We start from the raw sequence: 14,899 nt of genomic DNA on the forward strand, positions 1-14,899 counted from the left end.
ACATGACCTTAAAAATAACATAGTTTGGAAGGGGTAGGAGGGTTTAGCTTGACCTTTACAGAAAAAAAAAAATCGGGAAGCAAACTTACTTAGTTTGACATCGTTCAATATTTTTTTTTCCGTTGAGAGAGATTCCCGGACGTGGGGCTGAATTTGTAATATATTTTTTGTTGCACCGTGCAACCATAAGGGCCTAATAGGCCAATTTTTTATTAGCATATTTATTTGAATAAGAAGGAAGTTTATTAGAAATAATTAGAGAATTTTATTAGTTTCCTTTTTCGTTGAAGTTGAGTTCTTCTAATATGAAGAACTTCATTCCACTTTTACATGTTTAAGTGCAAGTTTGGAAAAGTTACTCTATATTAATTACTTACCTTGCTATTTGTGTTTTCTTTGTTTTTTTTACTTTTTTGTTGTTCAAAACAATTGGTTGTATTTTAGAAATATTTTCCTTAAAAATACATAAGGTTTGAACGAGAATTGCCCAATGAATAACCAAAAAAACTATTTTAAACTACTTATAGTACTTTTATTATGCAATTATATTTTAATTCTACTCTTTTTAAGTTCAAAAAAAGGTGAACAGCCCAATTAGAAAATAGTATTGAGGACTTATTGCATGCCGCTTTTATTTCTAATAGCATGGAAGTTACTTCAAGAACCTTGAAGTCTTGCCCATTTAACCTCGAGGTCTCCTTGAAACCTTAAAGCTCAACCTTGTTTAATCATTTAACCTTGAAGTCTCGCGCCATTCCGGCATTTTAGGAACCGGAGGGATACTAGCCGCTACACAATCTTGGTAACTGAGAAAGTTGACACTAAGAATAATCTAATATTCCAATTTTCTTACTCTGAGAACTTCCTTTGTTCGAAAAGTTTTGTCTAAGAAAAATGACATTATAACTGTAGATTGGCAACATGTTATAGGTTCAAAAATCATATAAGATACAGCTTCAAGTTACTGCTCAAAATTATAATAACCAATCGTGTCAAAATAAACAAACTAAATCTTACAAAAAAAGCCTAAAAAATTAAGAAAGACATAAAGGTTGCTTTATGAAGATAAAAGGAATAACATACGAATAAACAGGAACAGAAAATTGTAGGATCAGTATACTAACATGAATTGTGAGATTATTTGTTTAAATGTTTCTTTTTTTATGTATGCGTTTGTTGGCCATTGTGTTATCTCTAATTTTTTTCCAAAAAGAGACTGACATCTAATGGTCGTTTTTGCCTATATCTTTAAAACAAATGACAAGAAAACCCTATGCTCAATAAAAACAGACGTCAATAAAAGAACTATCAACTTTAATAGCAAATGCAATAAATACAATAAATAAAAATAATTTACAACATTAAGTTACTCATTTTTCGTTTCAGTGTTTCCTGACTTTTCAGTTTTATCAGATGTTTCTGACTTATCAGTTTTTTCTGACTTTTCGGAGTTTTTACTTTCCGTTTTCTGTTCAGATTTCTCGGATTTCTTATTTCTATTTCTCAGGCTAAGAATGTCTTCTCCTACGCAATGCATTGGGAAATAGAAGTTTGCTAAAAGTTTCTTAAATAGCTCTTTTCTTCCAGAGTAAGAGTCACGGAGTGCTTTAGCAGCTTCACAGCTTCTTTCAAGAGTTAAATCTTTGTTGTCGACACGGCTGTTGCTACTTGGAAGTCCAACATATTTAACGACATTTTCAAAAATTCTCCATTGGATATCTTTAATCTCTTCTTCATTATTCTTCCTTGAAAAACCTTTCCTCAACATTTGGACGGTTTTGACAACCCTGTTGCTCCTAAGGAGGGCGTCACCACTGCAATGGACTGGTGCGTACAGTGTTGCCAAGGCCTTCTGTAGTGACCCTTTATTCTGGTACACTTCACGAATGATGTTAATAACATCGCAATCGCGGGACTCAACAAGGGTGCTGATTTCTGAGCCACGACTATTTTCCGTGGGTAATCCAAGGTATTTAACTACCCTTTCAAACATTTCCCATTGAACCCTTTTGATTTCTTCTTCAGCACTAAATCTTCTCAGGGCAGTATAAGCTTTATGAACGTTCTTGAAAAGGAAGAAGTCGGAATACGATGAGGTTGGCTTCACCTCTGTAACAGTTTCTTCTGCTTTTTTGTCCTATAAAAGATAAAATTTAGTTTTCATTAACAATTTGTTTCTTTTAGTAAATAATATTTTTCAAAGTTCTTATTGACGATTTGAAACAGTAAAACTGTTGAAAACAACCCCTTTTCGAGGACAAACACTGGGAGGTTGAATGGGATTTAAGTACACTCTTGCATAAAACTTAATCTCTATTTTGAGAAGCCCTTACTTTAAATCTATATATTTTCAGTCATCTTCTGTAATTGTCAATAACAACGTTTTTGGTTCTAGTTTTTGGTCAACGGTTTGGTCCTGTTTTTTTGCATAAAACTTTATCTCTATTGTGGGAACCCCTTACTTGCAATGTATATATTTTTAGTCATCTTCTCTATTTGTCAATAACAACGTTTTTGGTTCTGGTTTTTGGTCAACGGTTTGGTCCAGGTATATTGCATAAAACTCTATCTCTATTTTGGGTAGCCCTTATTTGCAATATATATATTTTCAGTCATCTTCTATATTTGTCATTAACAACGTTATTGGTCCTGGTTTTCAAATTCCTTCTCAGGGTTGAATGTTTTTTGTCTCTGTCTGGTGGTAAGATTCTTCTCCTGATTTTAAGGCTATTTGTAATTTAAATAATGTTTACAATGAATCAAATTGAATGGAACTGAGAATATACAGCATGGCCAGCAAAGTGTTGTCAATTAAGCAAAACAAAGCATAGATTATTAGAAATAATGGCAGGACCGCTTAAAAAAAAGGTCAGAACTTATGTCTATAGGGAACATATTAAAAATCAGATTACAGATAAAAAAAAATTATTAAAAATTACTTTTAGTTTCATATTATTTGTCAAATCTAAACTTGTTGCCTCCTGTTTGCTTATATCAGCGAAAGAAAGGGGAAAAAAGAAGGCGATAGTTTGAAATGAAATTATATTAGGCCTTATCGACCAAACAGTATTGAAAAGCTTTTACTGCTATACAATTGCTAAGATTACTCTTAAGAAAGTGCTTAAGAGTACTAAGAGTACTCTTAAGAGTACTAAGAGTACTCTTAAGTTGAGGCTGTATGAATGTTTTCGAAGTAAAAACAGTTAAAAGTATAAGTTTTTAAATATAAATGATATTGGCTTCATCTCCCTAACATTTATTTGGCCGATTTTACCTAGAAATGAAAGAAAGTTTTGGTTTTTAGTTTTTGGTCGTGCCTAGAAAATATAAAGACAAATATATTTTTTTTCAGTAGCATCAAGTATGTAGTGTAGTCTTTGAATGCACACTCAAGAAGGTAGCACTGTAAACCAACAAATCAAGAATAGAAAAATGATTCATGAACATAAACACGCGAGAAAGAATGAAATTTTCCCCCAAAAAAATGTCAAGCATAAGACTAAAAGAAATAGCAAACGATTTATAGGAACTTCGGGAAACACAAATATTTTTTTGTTGAATTAAAAAACATATTTTCGACTTCGTTCGAGAGAATGGAAGTTGTCAAATACGGAGAGTCAATAGGATAATGGTTTCCAACCGATTTTGGGCCATGTCCCACACATGCGTTTCTAAAATCCTGATTCCCCCTTTTGACATTTACATTATTTTTTTTTTATTCACACTTTTACGTATATTCTACCTGAAGGAAGCTTAAAAGGTACTTTTGAGCTTCCGGAAGGAAGCATTAAATCGGTACTTTTTTGGTCGTCCTCTTTGCATTTTTTGTACTAATGAAAAATTGTGTCTTAATTAATTGAAATATTAATTAATAATTAACTAATAATAAATAATTCATTAATAATAATAATAATAATAATAATATTTTAATTAATTAATTATTAATAATTAATTAATTAATAATAAATTAGTAATTAATCAGGTTAGAATCCCTTAACTAAAGACAAAAAATAAAAAAAAAAAAAAAAAATAAATAGCTAAGAAAAAATAGTGTCTGTATAAAACACATTTTACACAATGCATCCCGTTATTGCAATATTATCACGTATCTTTGTTGTTCTTTAAATGCATATGAATGTGGTACAATTCACATTAAAACTTTTTTTTAATAAGGCTTTAAAGTTTAGTGAGCCAAAAGGTGCACTTTCTTCCCTGACCTACCAAAATATTGTCATAGCCCACCGGTGGGGTGTGTACCCCACACTGGGAATCATGGCAATATGGAGTGAATGCATTAAACTGACACTTTATTTGCATTACCAAATTAATTTAGGTAGTAGTTGTTGCTAACTAAACAAAATATAACCTGAAATTTTATGAGACATTACATTACTTTTAAAGCGTGCTTAATTTTTTTATTTTCTTTTAAAAAAATTTATTTTCTTTAAGTTTTTTATTTAAATTATTTATTATAAATTTTTTTGATTTGTTATTTAAACAACTTATTTTTATTCAAAGATTTTCCCAATAATTACTTCTCGTTGCCTGATCAATACATACACAAAAGATCAAAAAAAAGATTAATGTTCCGTTATTACCATTCTTTAAATAAACCAAGACACTTGGTGAAAGTTTACCAACAGATGTGCAAAACATCTATGCGTGACTCTTATTTTATTTAGGTGTATTATGACCTGCTGTGTGACAGGAATTTGTAGTTTTACGCTAATTAACTTTTGAACTTTCGAATTGTAAAATTTTTTGAATTGTCGAACATTAGAAAACAAGGCTTTTTTTTGTTATACTTCGAAAAAATAAAATTCTAAAAGTTTCTATTTATTTTCAAAGCTAAAAGAAACTGTTACCTTGACCTTAAGATACTCCTTAAATTACTTAGTTAAAGTCACATTGGTTTAGCCATCTATTTGGATACAAATATAAATCACAAAATTTCTATAATCATCTCTAAACTAGAACATCGGAAAAATGCATTTTGCCCCTCCCCCTTTAATTGTCGTGTATGGGTACCATTGCTTAATACACTATAAATCAAATGCCTGTGCAAGGTAGTTAAGCTCCACCCCATCTTTTTAGCAACTAGGGTCCCAAGGCGTACACTTGGGCCCGTATTAGAGATTTCACGTTTCTTCAAGAAAATTTTGCTTTCGGTTTTTCCTTGGGAGGAGGGGGGAGGATCAACACTGGTAATTTAAGGTTAGTATCAGTCTTGGTCGTAAAAGTAAAGTCAGAGCTTAAAAACAACGTCTGATATTTTCATTTTAAGTTAAGCAGTATTTTTAATACCCAAATAAGAATACGCTGCAACTGTCTAGCTTTTCCTTCCGAACTCCAGAAAGAAATTTTTGAGAATAAATTCGGTCTGAGCAAGAGCAATGAATTTCAGCTGACCTAATTTTAACTGCAATTCAACCCAAATTAACTTAGTTGAACCTTGTAGTCTTAATCCAATATGTTTTCCCCGTATCTTATTTAATTCCCGATACGCTTATTAATTCTGGTTTTCCAAAAGTTCGTTATAGGTCCTATTTCCGCTCGTATAAATAGCTAGAGAATAACTTTTACTGTATTAAGACTGATTTAACCTCATCTTGCGGTTCTAGAGCACGACTTTTCTTGGATGAACAATCTACTTCGACGAATTTATTGAAATAGATTGATTGACGATTAGTGATGATTAATGACAAAAAAAGATGAGTAATCAAACAGTTTGATGATTCATGGTAACTGAAAGAAACGATCATCAATCAAAGTAACAATCAAAGATTATACAGATAAAAAGTATTTTCATTTTGACCAATGATTGTCAATCATGTCAATGACTGTATTGGTCAAATAGTTTGTCAAGGTGATGACAAATCAACTGATCAGAAATAAATTCTGAGGACATATTGGCATTGCTAATAAATGATGACCCGTGAAAAAATTAATCGATTATTAATAAATTGAGTTTAAGCCATTGATATTGACAAAAGGGAAAAGATCGAAAGGCATTAATAAATTTCACCAGTTACCTGCATAATTTCTGTTATATTAAATAGCACCCTCTGGTTTAGCATAATTAAGGAATTTTCTAGTTTATTGTGTTATATAGTTTATAATAAGAAGAGTTAGAACAAATTGCGTCTAATCTCAGCTGTGAAGTGTGTAACACCAACACATAAAAATCTATGTTTGTCAGTGGTCAATCAGCGTCTGTAAAGCCAAGAAATAATTGTAGCGAAGTTTTTTATATAGCTTGCGGTCAGTACATCCTTATGATTAAACCAAAAACTAGGCTAAAGGGACAATTGTGGGAAGATTTCACCATTATTTAACTGTATGCAGCAACATAGTCTTGTGTCCACGCTATTTTTTTTTATCACGGCCTATATCCGGGCTTGTGATTAAAAGTCTGTGTTACATGATTTTTGCAATAAACTTGAAAATTTTAACCAAGGCCGTATCCAGGGGTCAGGGATTTGAGCCCCCCCCCACAAAAAAATATTTGCCCGACTCGTAAAAATGAATATGAACAAATTTTGATGATTTCAAAAAATCCTTTTGTAATCCCTCCCCCATCTGGAAAACAAAAAGTGAATACGACCCTGTTTTTAGTTGATCTTTCTTAATTTCATTTTGTCGATGTGACGGCAACTTCGATTATATGCATACTTCTGCGCTAAAATTACGAAACTGCATCGATATATTTTATGAATTGTATTTTATTACTCGAGCCGACTACAAGAAGATTTAATCAATAATTTTAGCCATAGATATACGACAGACAACAGAGAGTTTACTTATGAAAAATCGTGTGACTAAGAACTGTTTATTCCTTTTACCGGATTAAAAATTTTGTGAAGGGGAGCTTCATAGTTGCAAGTTAACTTTTTGTTCTTTTATATTGGCTTAAAGTCTCGCACAGAAACCAATCCGGTTTTAAAAAGACGATGGCTATTGGTTCCCTTTTTGGCACAAAATTGCACATAATGTGATTGGCTAATAAAAAATACGTCTCTGATGATTCCCTGAAATCTAATACTAGTGTTGCGTTCAGAATTAGGCATACCAAGGTTTTATATATACATAGTAGGTCATGTAATGAAATCAGTAATACTTACAGCTTCCGACTTAGCATCTTCAGCATTTACTTGGGCCAGCAGGCAAAGGGCCACAATTGAAAGGCTCAGGAACCTAAAATAAAATTTATGTATAAATTAAAGACCATGAATCAAATCTTTTCTTATAATCATACCAGGTAAGAAGCAAGACAGAGTTCAAATCAATTTTGATGACAATTAAGGGGAAAAAACAAAACGCACACACATAATACGAGAGCCACTACATCAACTAAACAAGAAAAAAACAGTAATTAATAATAAGAAATAAATGTAAAGAATGAAAAACAAGAATTTCAAAATATTAAAATACATTCATATAATGAATATTATTAAATTAGTATTTTGACACTATACGGTACTCAGATTTTAGTAATGTTGAATAGTTTTTTCTTTTTTTGTTTTTCAAGCTTGGGGTCTTAACAAAGTCACTAAGCTTAGGTCTCACATTTTCACGGATTCGCTTCAAGGAAGCCTCACATTTTCACGGGTTCGCTTTAAGGATTGACTTTTTAAAATGTCTAAACTTAATATTTCCAAATACCGTATGGAGCCTAGCAGCCTCGTATTACGTCCTAGATAGAATTTAGATATAACACTTCTACTAGATTAGCAGCGGAAAAAACAAAAAGGGACAGCGAGAATCGGCTTTTAGAAGGATTAAAAAGTCTGTATTGTCATAGTAAAATCATAGTGATAGTCAAATTATATACAAGCTTAAGCGATCGCTTCCAGCGTCCTAAGGTCAACAATTGTGTTTAAGAAACCTCAAGTGGTTCTTAATGAGTGTTCTAGTGATCCTATCTATTACGGTCAATGAATAATCCACCCTATTTCTTATGCTATATTTTTAGTTACTCCTAATCTTAGTAAGAACTCCCTGCAGCACCAAGCCCCCGAGGGCCAACACGGCAGCCCACGATCCTCTTCCTTCTAAGTCTATTTAAGACTTTTTTCTTTACCCTCCAAGAAGTTCCAATTTCCTTGAAATTCTTGCTTATGACCTCCTTCCTCCTTATTTGGGAACGACCTGCTTTTCGCTTTGCCCCAAATCGGTGGCAAAGACATGATTTTTTTTTATGTTTTTGGATTAGTTACATGACACAATTATGTAAATGTGATTTAAAAAGGAAACCATCGGGCAATAGCCAAAAAAATCTAATGTTATGTAGAAAGAGGTATACTATGGTCTGGAAAAGAAAGTCTATCTCTCTTGGATACGATTCACTTCGACGTGAAATATCCGTTCTTTTTTAGACATGACGATTGATTTGAAGATAAAAAAACAATAGGCCTATACCCATTAATTAACAACAATAGCTTTTAAACAACAATGTACCATTTTGCTCTGACATAGCTGGAAAGTTGATCCAAAAATAGAACAAGTCACATTATTTTAGCAGCAAAATTAAATTAATTTTTTCAAAATAGAACGTTCCCAATTGCGCTCATTTATCGCAGAAGCTGGTTCAAGTAACAAGATATTTGCCATTTTAGCACCGAAAATGGCTTTATTCATTTCATTTTCGGAGCCATGTTTTGAAATGAAGGTAGCATTCTTGTTAGTTGGTGCTATTAGTGCTGAGATGATTCATTTACATTTTTGATCTGGGAATAAAACTCGAGGTATTCTGCTCTGCGCGTTTCAGCAAAGAATGTTCTAAACCCTAGGTTAAAACAATTGCGTTTTTGGTCAAATTTTTGAATAATAGACCAATTGAAAAAACTGAAAAATAAAAATTTAAAAGATTGAAATCTCCAATTTTGCTGAACGGTTAGAAATTTTTGCTACTGAGTATTTTGGATTTATAGCAAGAAAAAAAATTAACCGTTCAAGAGTTATCCCAATACTTGATCTCGAGTCACTGTATATTCTTTCGTGTGCATGTTTTACTTACAATCAACAATATGCTGCTCAATTTAGGGACTTAAAATGTCCCTGTTCAGCAGCAAAACAACAACATATAAATAATAACTATCCGTTCAAAATCAAACAAATACGCAAAGAAAAAAAAACAAAACAGACGAATACTGCACATTCTTCTTAAAGCTTTCCCTACACAAGTAAAGCTTTTCCCTGTGAAAAGTAATGAACCTTAGAAAATATGCCAAATGAAAAAATGTGAGATAATCCACAAAAAAAGTTTTTTTTTTGGAAAGAGTTGATTATATCAATCTAAGGGTTCTAGAATACCAGGAGAGGACTCATTAGAACAAAAAGTGAAGCACAATCTTCAATTTCGACAAAAAGAGGGAAAAAACGGTGTCGAAGTACAAATTCTGATTTGACCAATCAATTTAAAATTATTAACCTTCCCTGTATAAGATACAACAATGCCAAAGGATGTGGGGGGAGGGTGCATTCGTACCTAAATATATATAAAATCAATGTAAAGCTCTTTTATATTTAAATAATTATTTTAAAGCATCACTCAACTGAATTATTTTTCTATAGCTTCATTGCATTATTCAATGTGGTGCATCGTTCTATTGCAGGGGAGGACATAATCCTGTTTTAAGCTGAGGGAAGTTTTTGGACAAAGTCTTCAAAATGATTGCTGTGAATGATGGTCGCTTTTTTGCAGAAATATATTAAGCTTAACCTTAAAAATCACCTTTATATGCTTACATGCACAAAAGGATAAAAGGAGGGAATAGGCACCCGTATAAATTTCTTTGAAGAACCTCCTTTGAAAAACCGTGATGATCCTAAAATTCATGCTGGGTATTTCAGAAACCTCTCCCCTCCTTCAGCGAAACATTTTGCAGAGATGATTATCCTTCTCGGCCTATTGCAATACGAATATTAGACTTGAATATACAAAATTTGAATTGAATATAAAAAATTGGAAGGCGTGGTAGTCTCCCCGACATTTGAGAGAACCTTTAATGAAACAGTTCATAGGAAAAACCTGTAAATGAAGAGTAACCTTTGTCAATATAAACCGACCCACTAGAAAATAAAGTTTTTATCGCAAGATTTGTGACAACAAAATCTTTTATTTATGCTGATTCCACATATATGCTAATCTATTGATTTTAAGCTTAGTTTTCAAAAGGTTTGAGCAGATGAAAAACCGAAAATTGAAGGAAAATGAAATAAACTCCTCAAAAAGTGACATTTGAGAAATCTAGAGAAATTTCAAAATATGACATTTCTTAATTTTCCACAGAAGGATGGTCGAGCATGCATGTGTTTTTTCATAGGAGTGATTGTATCGAACCAGTAGTCACAAATTAATGAGAAACGGTTCATTCTAATCACAGCTTACCAATACAGTTATGAAAACTCGATTTATTTTTGGGACACAGTGCGCGGTAGCGATGCTAGCGGCTGGAGACAGGAAACTGGCAGTGGAGACAGGAAACTGGCAAGGAAACTTTAAGAGGCCGTATGCAACAAAACACAATTGCGTTCCCGCCTATGATGTTGTAGTACAATCTACGCGTAGGAGCGTAGGCTTGCAGGGGGCGCCAAGTTTAGAACCCTGCACCAAAAGCTTCTCATGGGCAAGATAGGAGTTTCCATAACTGTATTGGTATCTAAGCTGTGATTCAAATAAGATTTTAGACATGAAGTTACCTTTTTTTAGTAACTTTTTAGTAACTTTTTTTAGTAAGTAGCTTAATTTTAGTAATTTAGCCCGTAGAAAAGCGATTTTTGTCCAAACGGTGCCAAAATATTATCAAGTAAAAATTTTGGAAACTATTAAAAGTGTAACTATAGCAGTCTAGTCCCTATGAGGTTTTACTGGGATTTTCCCATCAGTTCTACTGCAGAAATTACACCAAAAAGATGCTTATTCTGGCGTTATACGGTACTTTATGATAGAGTCATCGAGACGAGTTATAAAGAGCATGTAGATATGATCAAGAGCTTTAAAAAGAACCATTAAATATCTCTCTACAATAATGCCTTTAATTTTTTCTGCTAGTCAGCCCACTATTTTTGAAACTTTTTAAGGGGGTGGGAGGGAGAGTATACAAGAGTATTTCACTCTTATTGTTACACTCAAGTTTCAGTTTTAGACAGTGGAAGGCAGTTCCTTTTTCAACCCCTTTTGCCTTTTCACTCCAGATATGGCACCAAAATCTGTCATTTTTGGCTCCATATGGCACTTCATGACGGTGTTATCAGAAAAACCTACAAAATTAATTAGCTTAATTATTATTAAACGACTCTCTAAGATGTTGCAGTAGCCAGCTAGTTCTGTTGGTCAGCAGACGGTTTACGAAAAATATTAAGGGATTTGAGAAGGGGAATACACAAGAGAGGGGATCATTAATCTAAGGTTTACGGTTTTCAACCATGGAAGTTAATATAGTACCCTTTTAATCCTTCCCAGCTTTCTATTTTAGAACAAGCCCAGCTTTCCTAGCTTTCCAGTTTAGAAATGCCTCTCCTAGCGAAGTTCTTGGGTGACATATGGCGTTTTTTATGGTAATATAAAGGCTAATTTATAAAAAGCAATCAGATATAAAAATAGTCATATGATTTATGAACTCAAAATGAAGATTTACCCCGAAACCATAATGTTATTTTGTTCCTTTTTTCTTATAAAATTATATTTGGTCTGCTGTGATTTAGACATTATTTAGGATTGATTTTAGACAAACAATAACTCACGAAAACAACCTGTGTTTCTGTAAATCAAATAGTCCATTAAAGAAATGACTTTAAGAAAACAATTTTTTTTAGTCTTATCATATCTTTGCAAATATTGCACATATTTGCGTAATATATGCGCATATTTGTAAATTTCAAATTTAAACGGCCTTCCAGAAGGGCCTAAAAGTTAAATATGAAAGGATAATTCTAACAAAGTCTCGGCCGCAAAATTGTACATATTTTCATACTGGATAAGTTCGAAATCTTTCTACTCATATATACCGAGTGGTTTGACTAATAATAACATTATCTGCTTCCTACCCTTTTTGTTTAATTCTTCCTCAGTTGTTCTTTCTGAGTTCTTAATAATTATACATTTGGGATCAGAGGTGTACAAAGGATGGGGGGGGGGTGACTGTCTGGTCTGTCCACTCCTTTTTTTTTAATTTCTGGGCACTTCATAGTCAAATTATGTAAAAAAAATTATTTTTTAATTTTACCCCCACACTCGAAAAATTACTGCTTGTGTATCGGCCTAGAATGTTTGACTAATGCTTATATTCTCGTATTAACTATTTCCTCTTTTTTAACCTCTTATTTGGTACCAGCCTTTTAGTACCTCCCTACTCCCTACTCGTCGTCCTCCATTAGGCTTCATGAGTTCTAAGTTGTCTAATTATGGAATACCCCTTTTTCATTAATTTCCAAGACGCCTGTATTTTAAGAACTTTGTATAAAAAAAAACCAGTCGTGTTAAAAAAAAATGAAAAAAAAAATGGTAGATCCTGAGGTTAAACGCTATAGAATATTCTTTAGATTTTATCATTCATCTATTATTATTTTTTTTATTGTTGCTTCATTAGCATATTATATATAAGTTATTACATATAAACTTAATCATAATACATTATTATTCATTGTAAATTACTATATTAATTATATTAATTACTATATTAATTATTATAATAATAATATATAAAATATTATTATTATTATATCTAATATTATTTTTAGATTTATTATCGTTAATTATTTGTTGTTATATTTGGAAAGACTATCCGATAGATTATCCTGTTCTTCCTCGACATTTTTGCTTATTTGGATTTACTTACGCATCACCTTAATGCAATTCCAGACCCTGGAGTCAGACCCCGGGCCCGTACCTACCAAAGTAGAGATCAAACCACTTTGCTGCCAAAGGGTGAACGGAAGATTTACTGGTGTTCTGTTATTTTTTTTGTTTTTTTTTCTGTTATTCTAATGGTTCTGTTATTTTTTTTCCAATCCAGTTTAAGTCCTATACTTTAGCTTTACTATGCAATACCAATGCTATACCTCTATTTTTATATATACGTTATTTTTAGATATATACCTTATTACCTTATATATACCTTATTTTTAGAGTGCATTCAAGCATCCTTTATACGCTGAATAATATACCCTTTATACCCTGGAAAAGACAGCAATCCGTAAAAGTTAGCAACAAATACTTAATACTAATACAAACACTTATCCGCCGACTTGTTAACCCTAACGCTACACGAAACTAAGTGAATAAACCTTATAAATCAGGATTGAGCAAAAGTCCGAGCCCTAAGGTTCGAAACACTTCGGTTGTCTCATTGAGCTGTACATCTATTTCTTAGGGCTATAACTACGGCTCTTTTATACATGGGCTATAACACAAAGATTGTAAAATGTCATCAAATTTAGATTTTGAAGGAGAAAGGGTAGAAGCTAGGTACTTCGAAGGGATCATTGAGGATCCGGACTGAAACTATTAATCTGTCAAGGAAGCAATTAGTTTATTTGGACAAAGGTATAAAGACGCATCCTGTGACATTTTCATCTTCTAGCTAGCAAAGCCAGGTTTACCTTGTACAGATGACAGGTTTATTATCAAGAGGGTATCCGGGATTTTCTTTTTGTTCTTGGGGGGATATGTTTAAAAAAAGACTTTTAAAAATGTATCAAAAATGTTTTTATATGCATTTTTGTTGCGTTTTTAAGAGTCAAACAAAAACTTTGGGCTCGAGAAGGGTTAAACCCTGATAGCCCCTTCTGGATACGTTCTTGTCTATTACTCAACTATTATTTAACAAAAGGTTTGAACATAATTTTAGGTTGCAGTCTCTTTTTCGTCTTGGCTCTAATTTCTTAGAATGCATTTCCTATTATTTCCGGATGATTTTAAGATATATCAAGGTACTTTTGTAAATTTAAGAAAAAGGTTTTCCATTCCTGAAAACATTATAAAATCAGGACTAGGTAAAGTATGAGGTTCAGAACATTTCTTTGTGCCGCATTTGAGCAGCACATTTGTTTCTCAAGGTTGCGCGTTTAAAAATTTTAGACCCACATGGGGAGGGGCAGTTGATGTAGATATTTTGAAATACCTTCCTAGGCCTCATAGAGGCACTCGATCTATTCCTGAGTTTTATTCACCTTCTCAGATAGAAAAAATCCCCTTATCTATAGTGTAACCAAAATCGTTATATGGATATACAAGTGTTATTTCAGATAAAGGAATAAAAATCAAGTAGGCAGTACTTCAAATAGGAACCCTCATTCTCAATACTATGAGTGTAAATTTTGTGACTATTACCTCATTCTATAGTTTCTGTATATCCACATTCACACTTAATCCGACTGTAACCACGACTGAAAACTCACTACCGGGTTCCTTTCAAGTCCTGATTTTCTTAGCAAAAACTATCTTCGCCTTCGGCTTCTATATCCAGTCAAACAGCTGATTCCATCAATTAAGAATATGAAAGTATTTGAGTAGTTTTAGGTCTCCCACCTGTCCACTCCCAAAGTCGACCGACAAAATACAAGGGAGTAACAACTTCTTGAGCCCATAACTTTTACACGCCGAAAGAAAATTCACCAATAGGCTTAGTGCTCCCCTGGTCTCCCATGAGTATCTGGATAGCGTATTCATTTTGGCAGTATACCGTCTAAATGCGAGGGAGCGCACATTTTGTAAAACTTTTGTTTTCATCTATTTTTATTTGCGAATTGTCTTTTTTCGTAGTTTCATTTAAAAAAAGTGAAAAAAGTAATAAAATTATCTCCCAAGGCTTAGAACAATATATTCCTCCCCCTAGACTTTGTGAACTGACGCTGTTACTGACGTCTGTATAGACCGCAGCGCATTCTCCAATCTTAC

At 32.8% G+C, this 14,899-nt stretch overlaps 1 protein-coding gene across 1 annotated transcript; it reads right to left on the reverse strand.

The window, feature by feature from the left end:
* Positions 1-1,297: 1,297 nt before the first annotated feature.
* On the reverse strand, positions 1,298-14,530 carry LOC136042135 (uncharacterized). Its single transcript, XM_065727053.1, has 3 exons — positions 14,333-14,530; positions 7,122-7,194; positions 1,298-2,137 (listed from the first exon to the last, which is right to left on the reverse strand). Exons 1-3 carry the CDS (start codon positions 14,359-14,361, stop codon positions 1,367-1,369), a joined length of 873 nt encoding a protein of 290 aa, XP_065583125.1. The 5' UTR covers positions 14,362-14,530; the 3' UTR covers positions 1,298-1,366.
* Between the last annotated feature and the right edge of the window lie 369 nt (positions 14,531-14,899).

The sequence above is a fragment of the Artemia franciscana genome, unplaced genomic scaffold, assembly GCF_032884065.1.
Source record: "Artemia franciscana unplaced genomic scaffold, ASM3288406v1 PGA_scaffold_67, whole genome shotgun sequence".
Classification (NCBI taxonomy): Eukaryota; Metazoa; Arthropoda; class Branchiopoda; order Anostraca; family Artemiidae; genus Artemia; species Artemia franciscana.

Excerpts from the sequence above, each read along its gene's own strand:
- LOC136042135 (XM_065727053.1), bottom strand. The coding sequence starts at position 14,361 with ATGTGGATATACAGAAACTATAGAATGAG. Across the intron at positions 7,195-14,332 it reads TACAGAAACTATAGAATGAG|GTTCCTGAGCCTTTCAATTG; the intron begins GTAATAGTCACA and ends ATTTTATTTTAG. Across the intron at positions 2,138-7,121 it reads AAGATGCTAAGTCGGAAGCT|GACAAAAAAGCAGAAGAAAC; the intron begins GTAAGTATTACT and ends TATCTTTTATAG.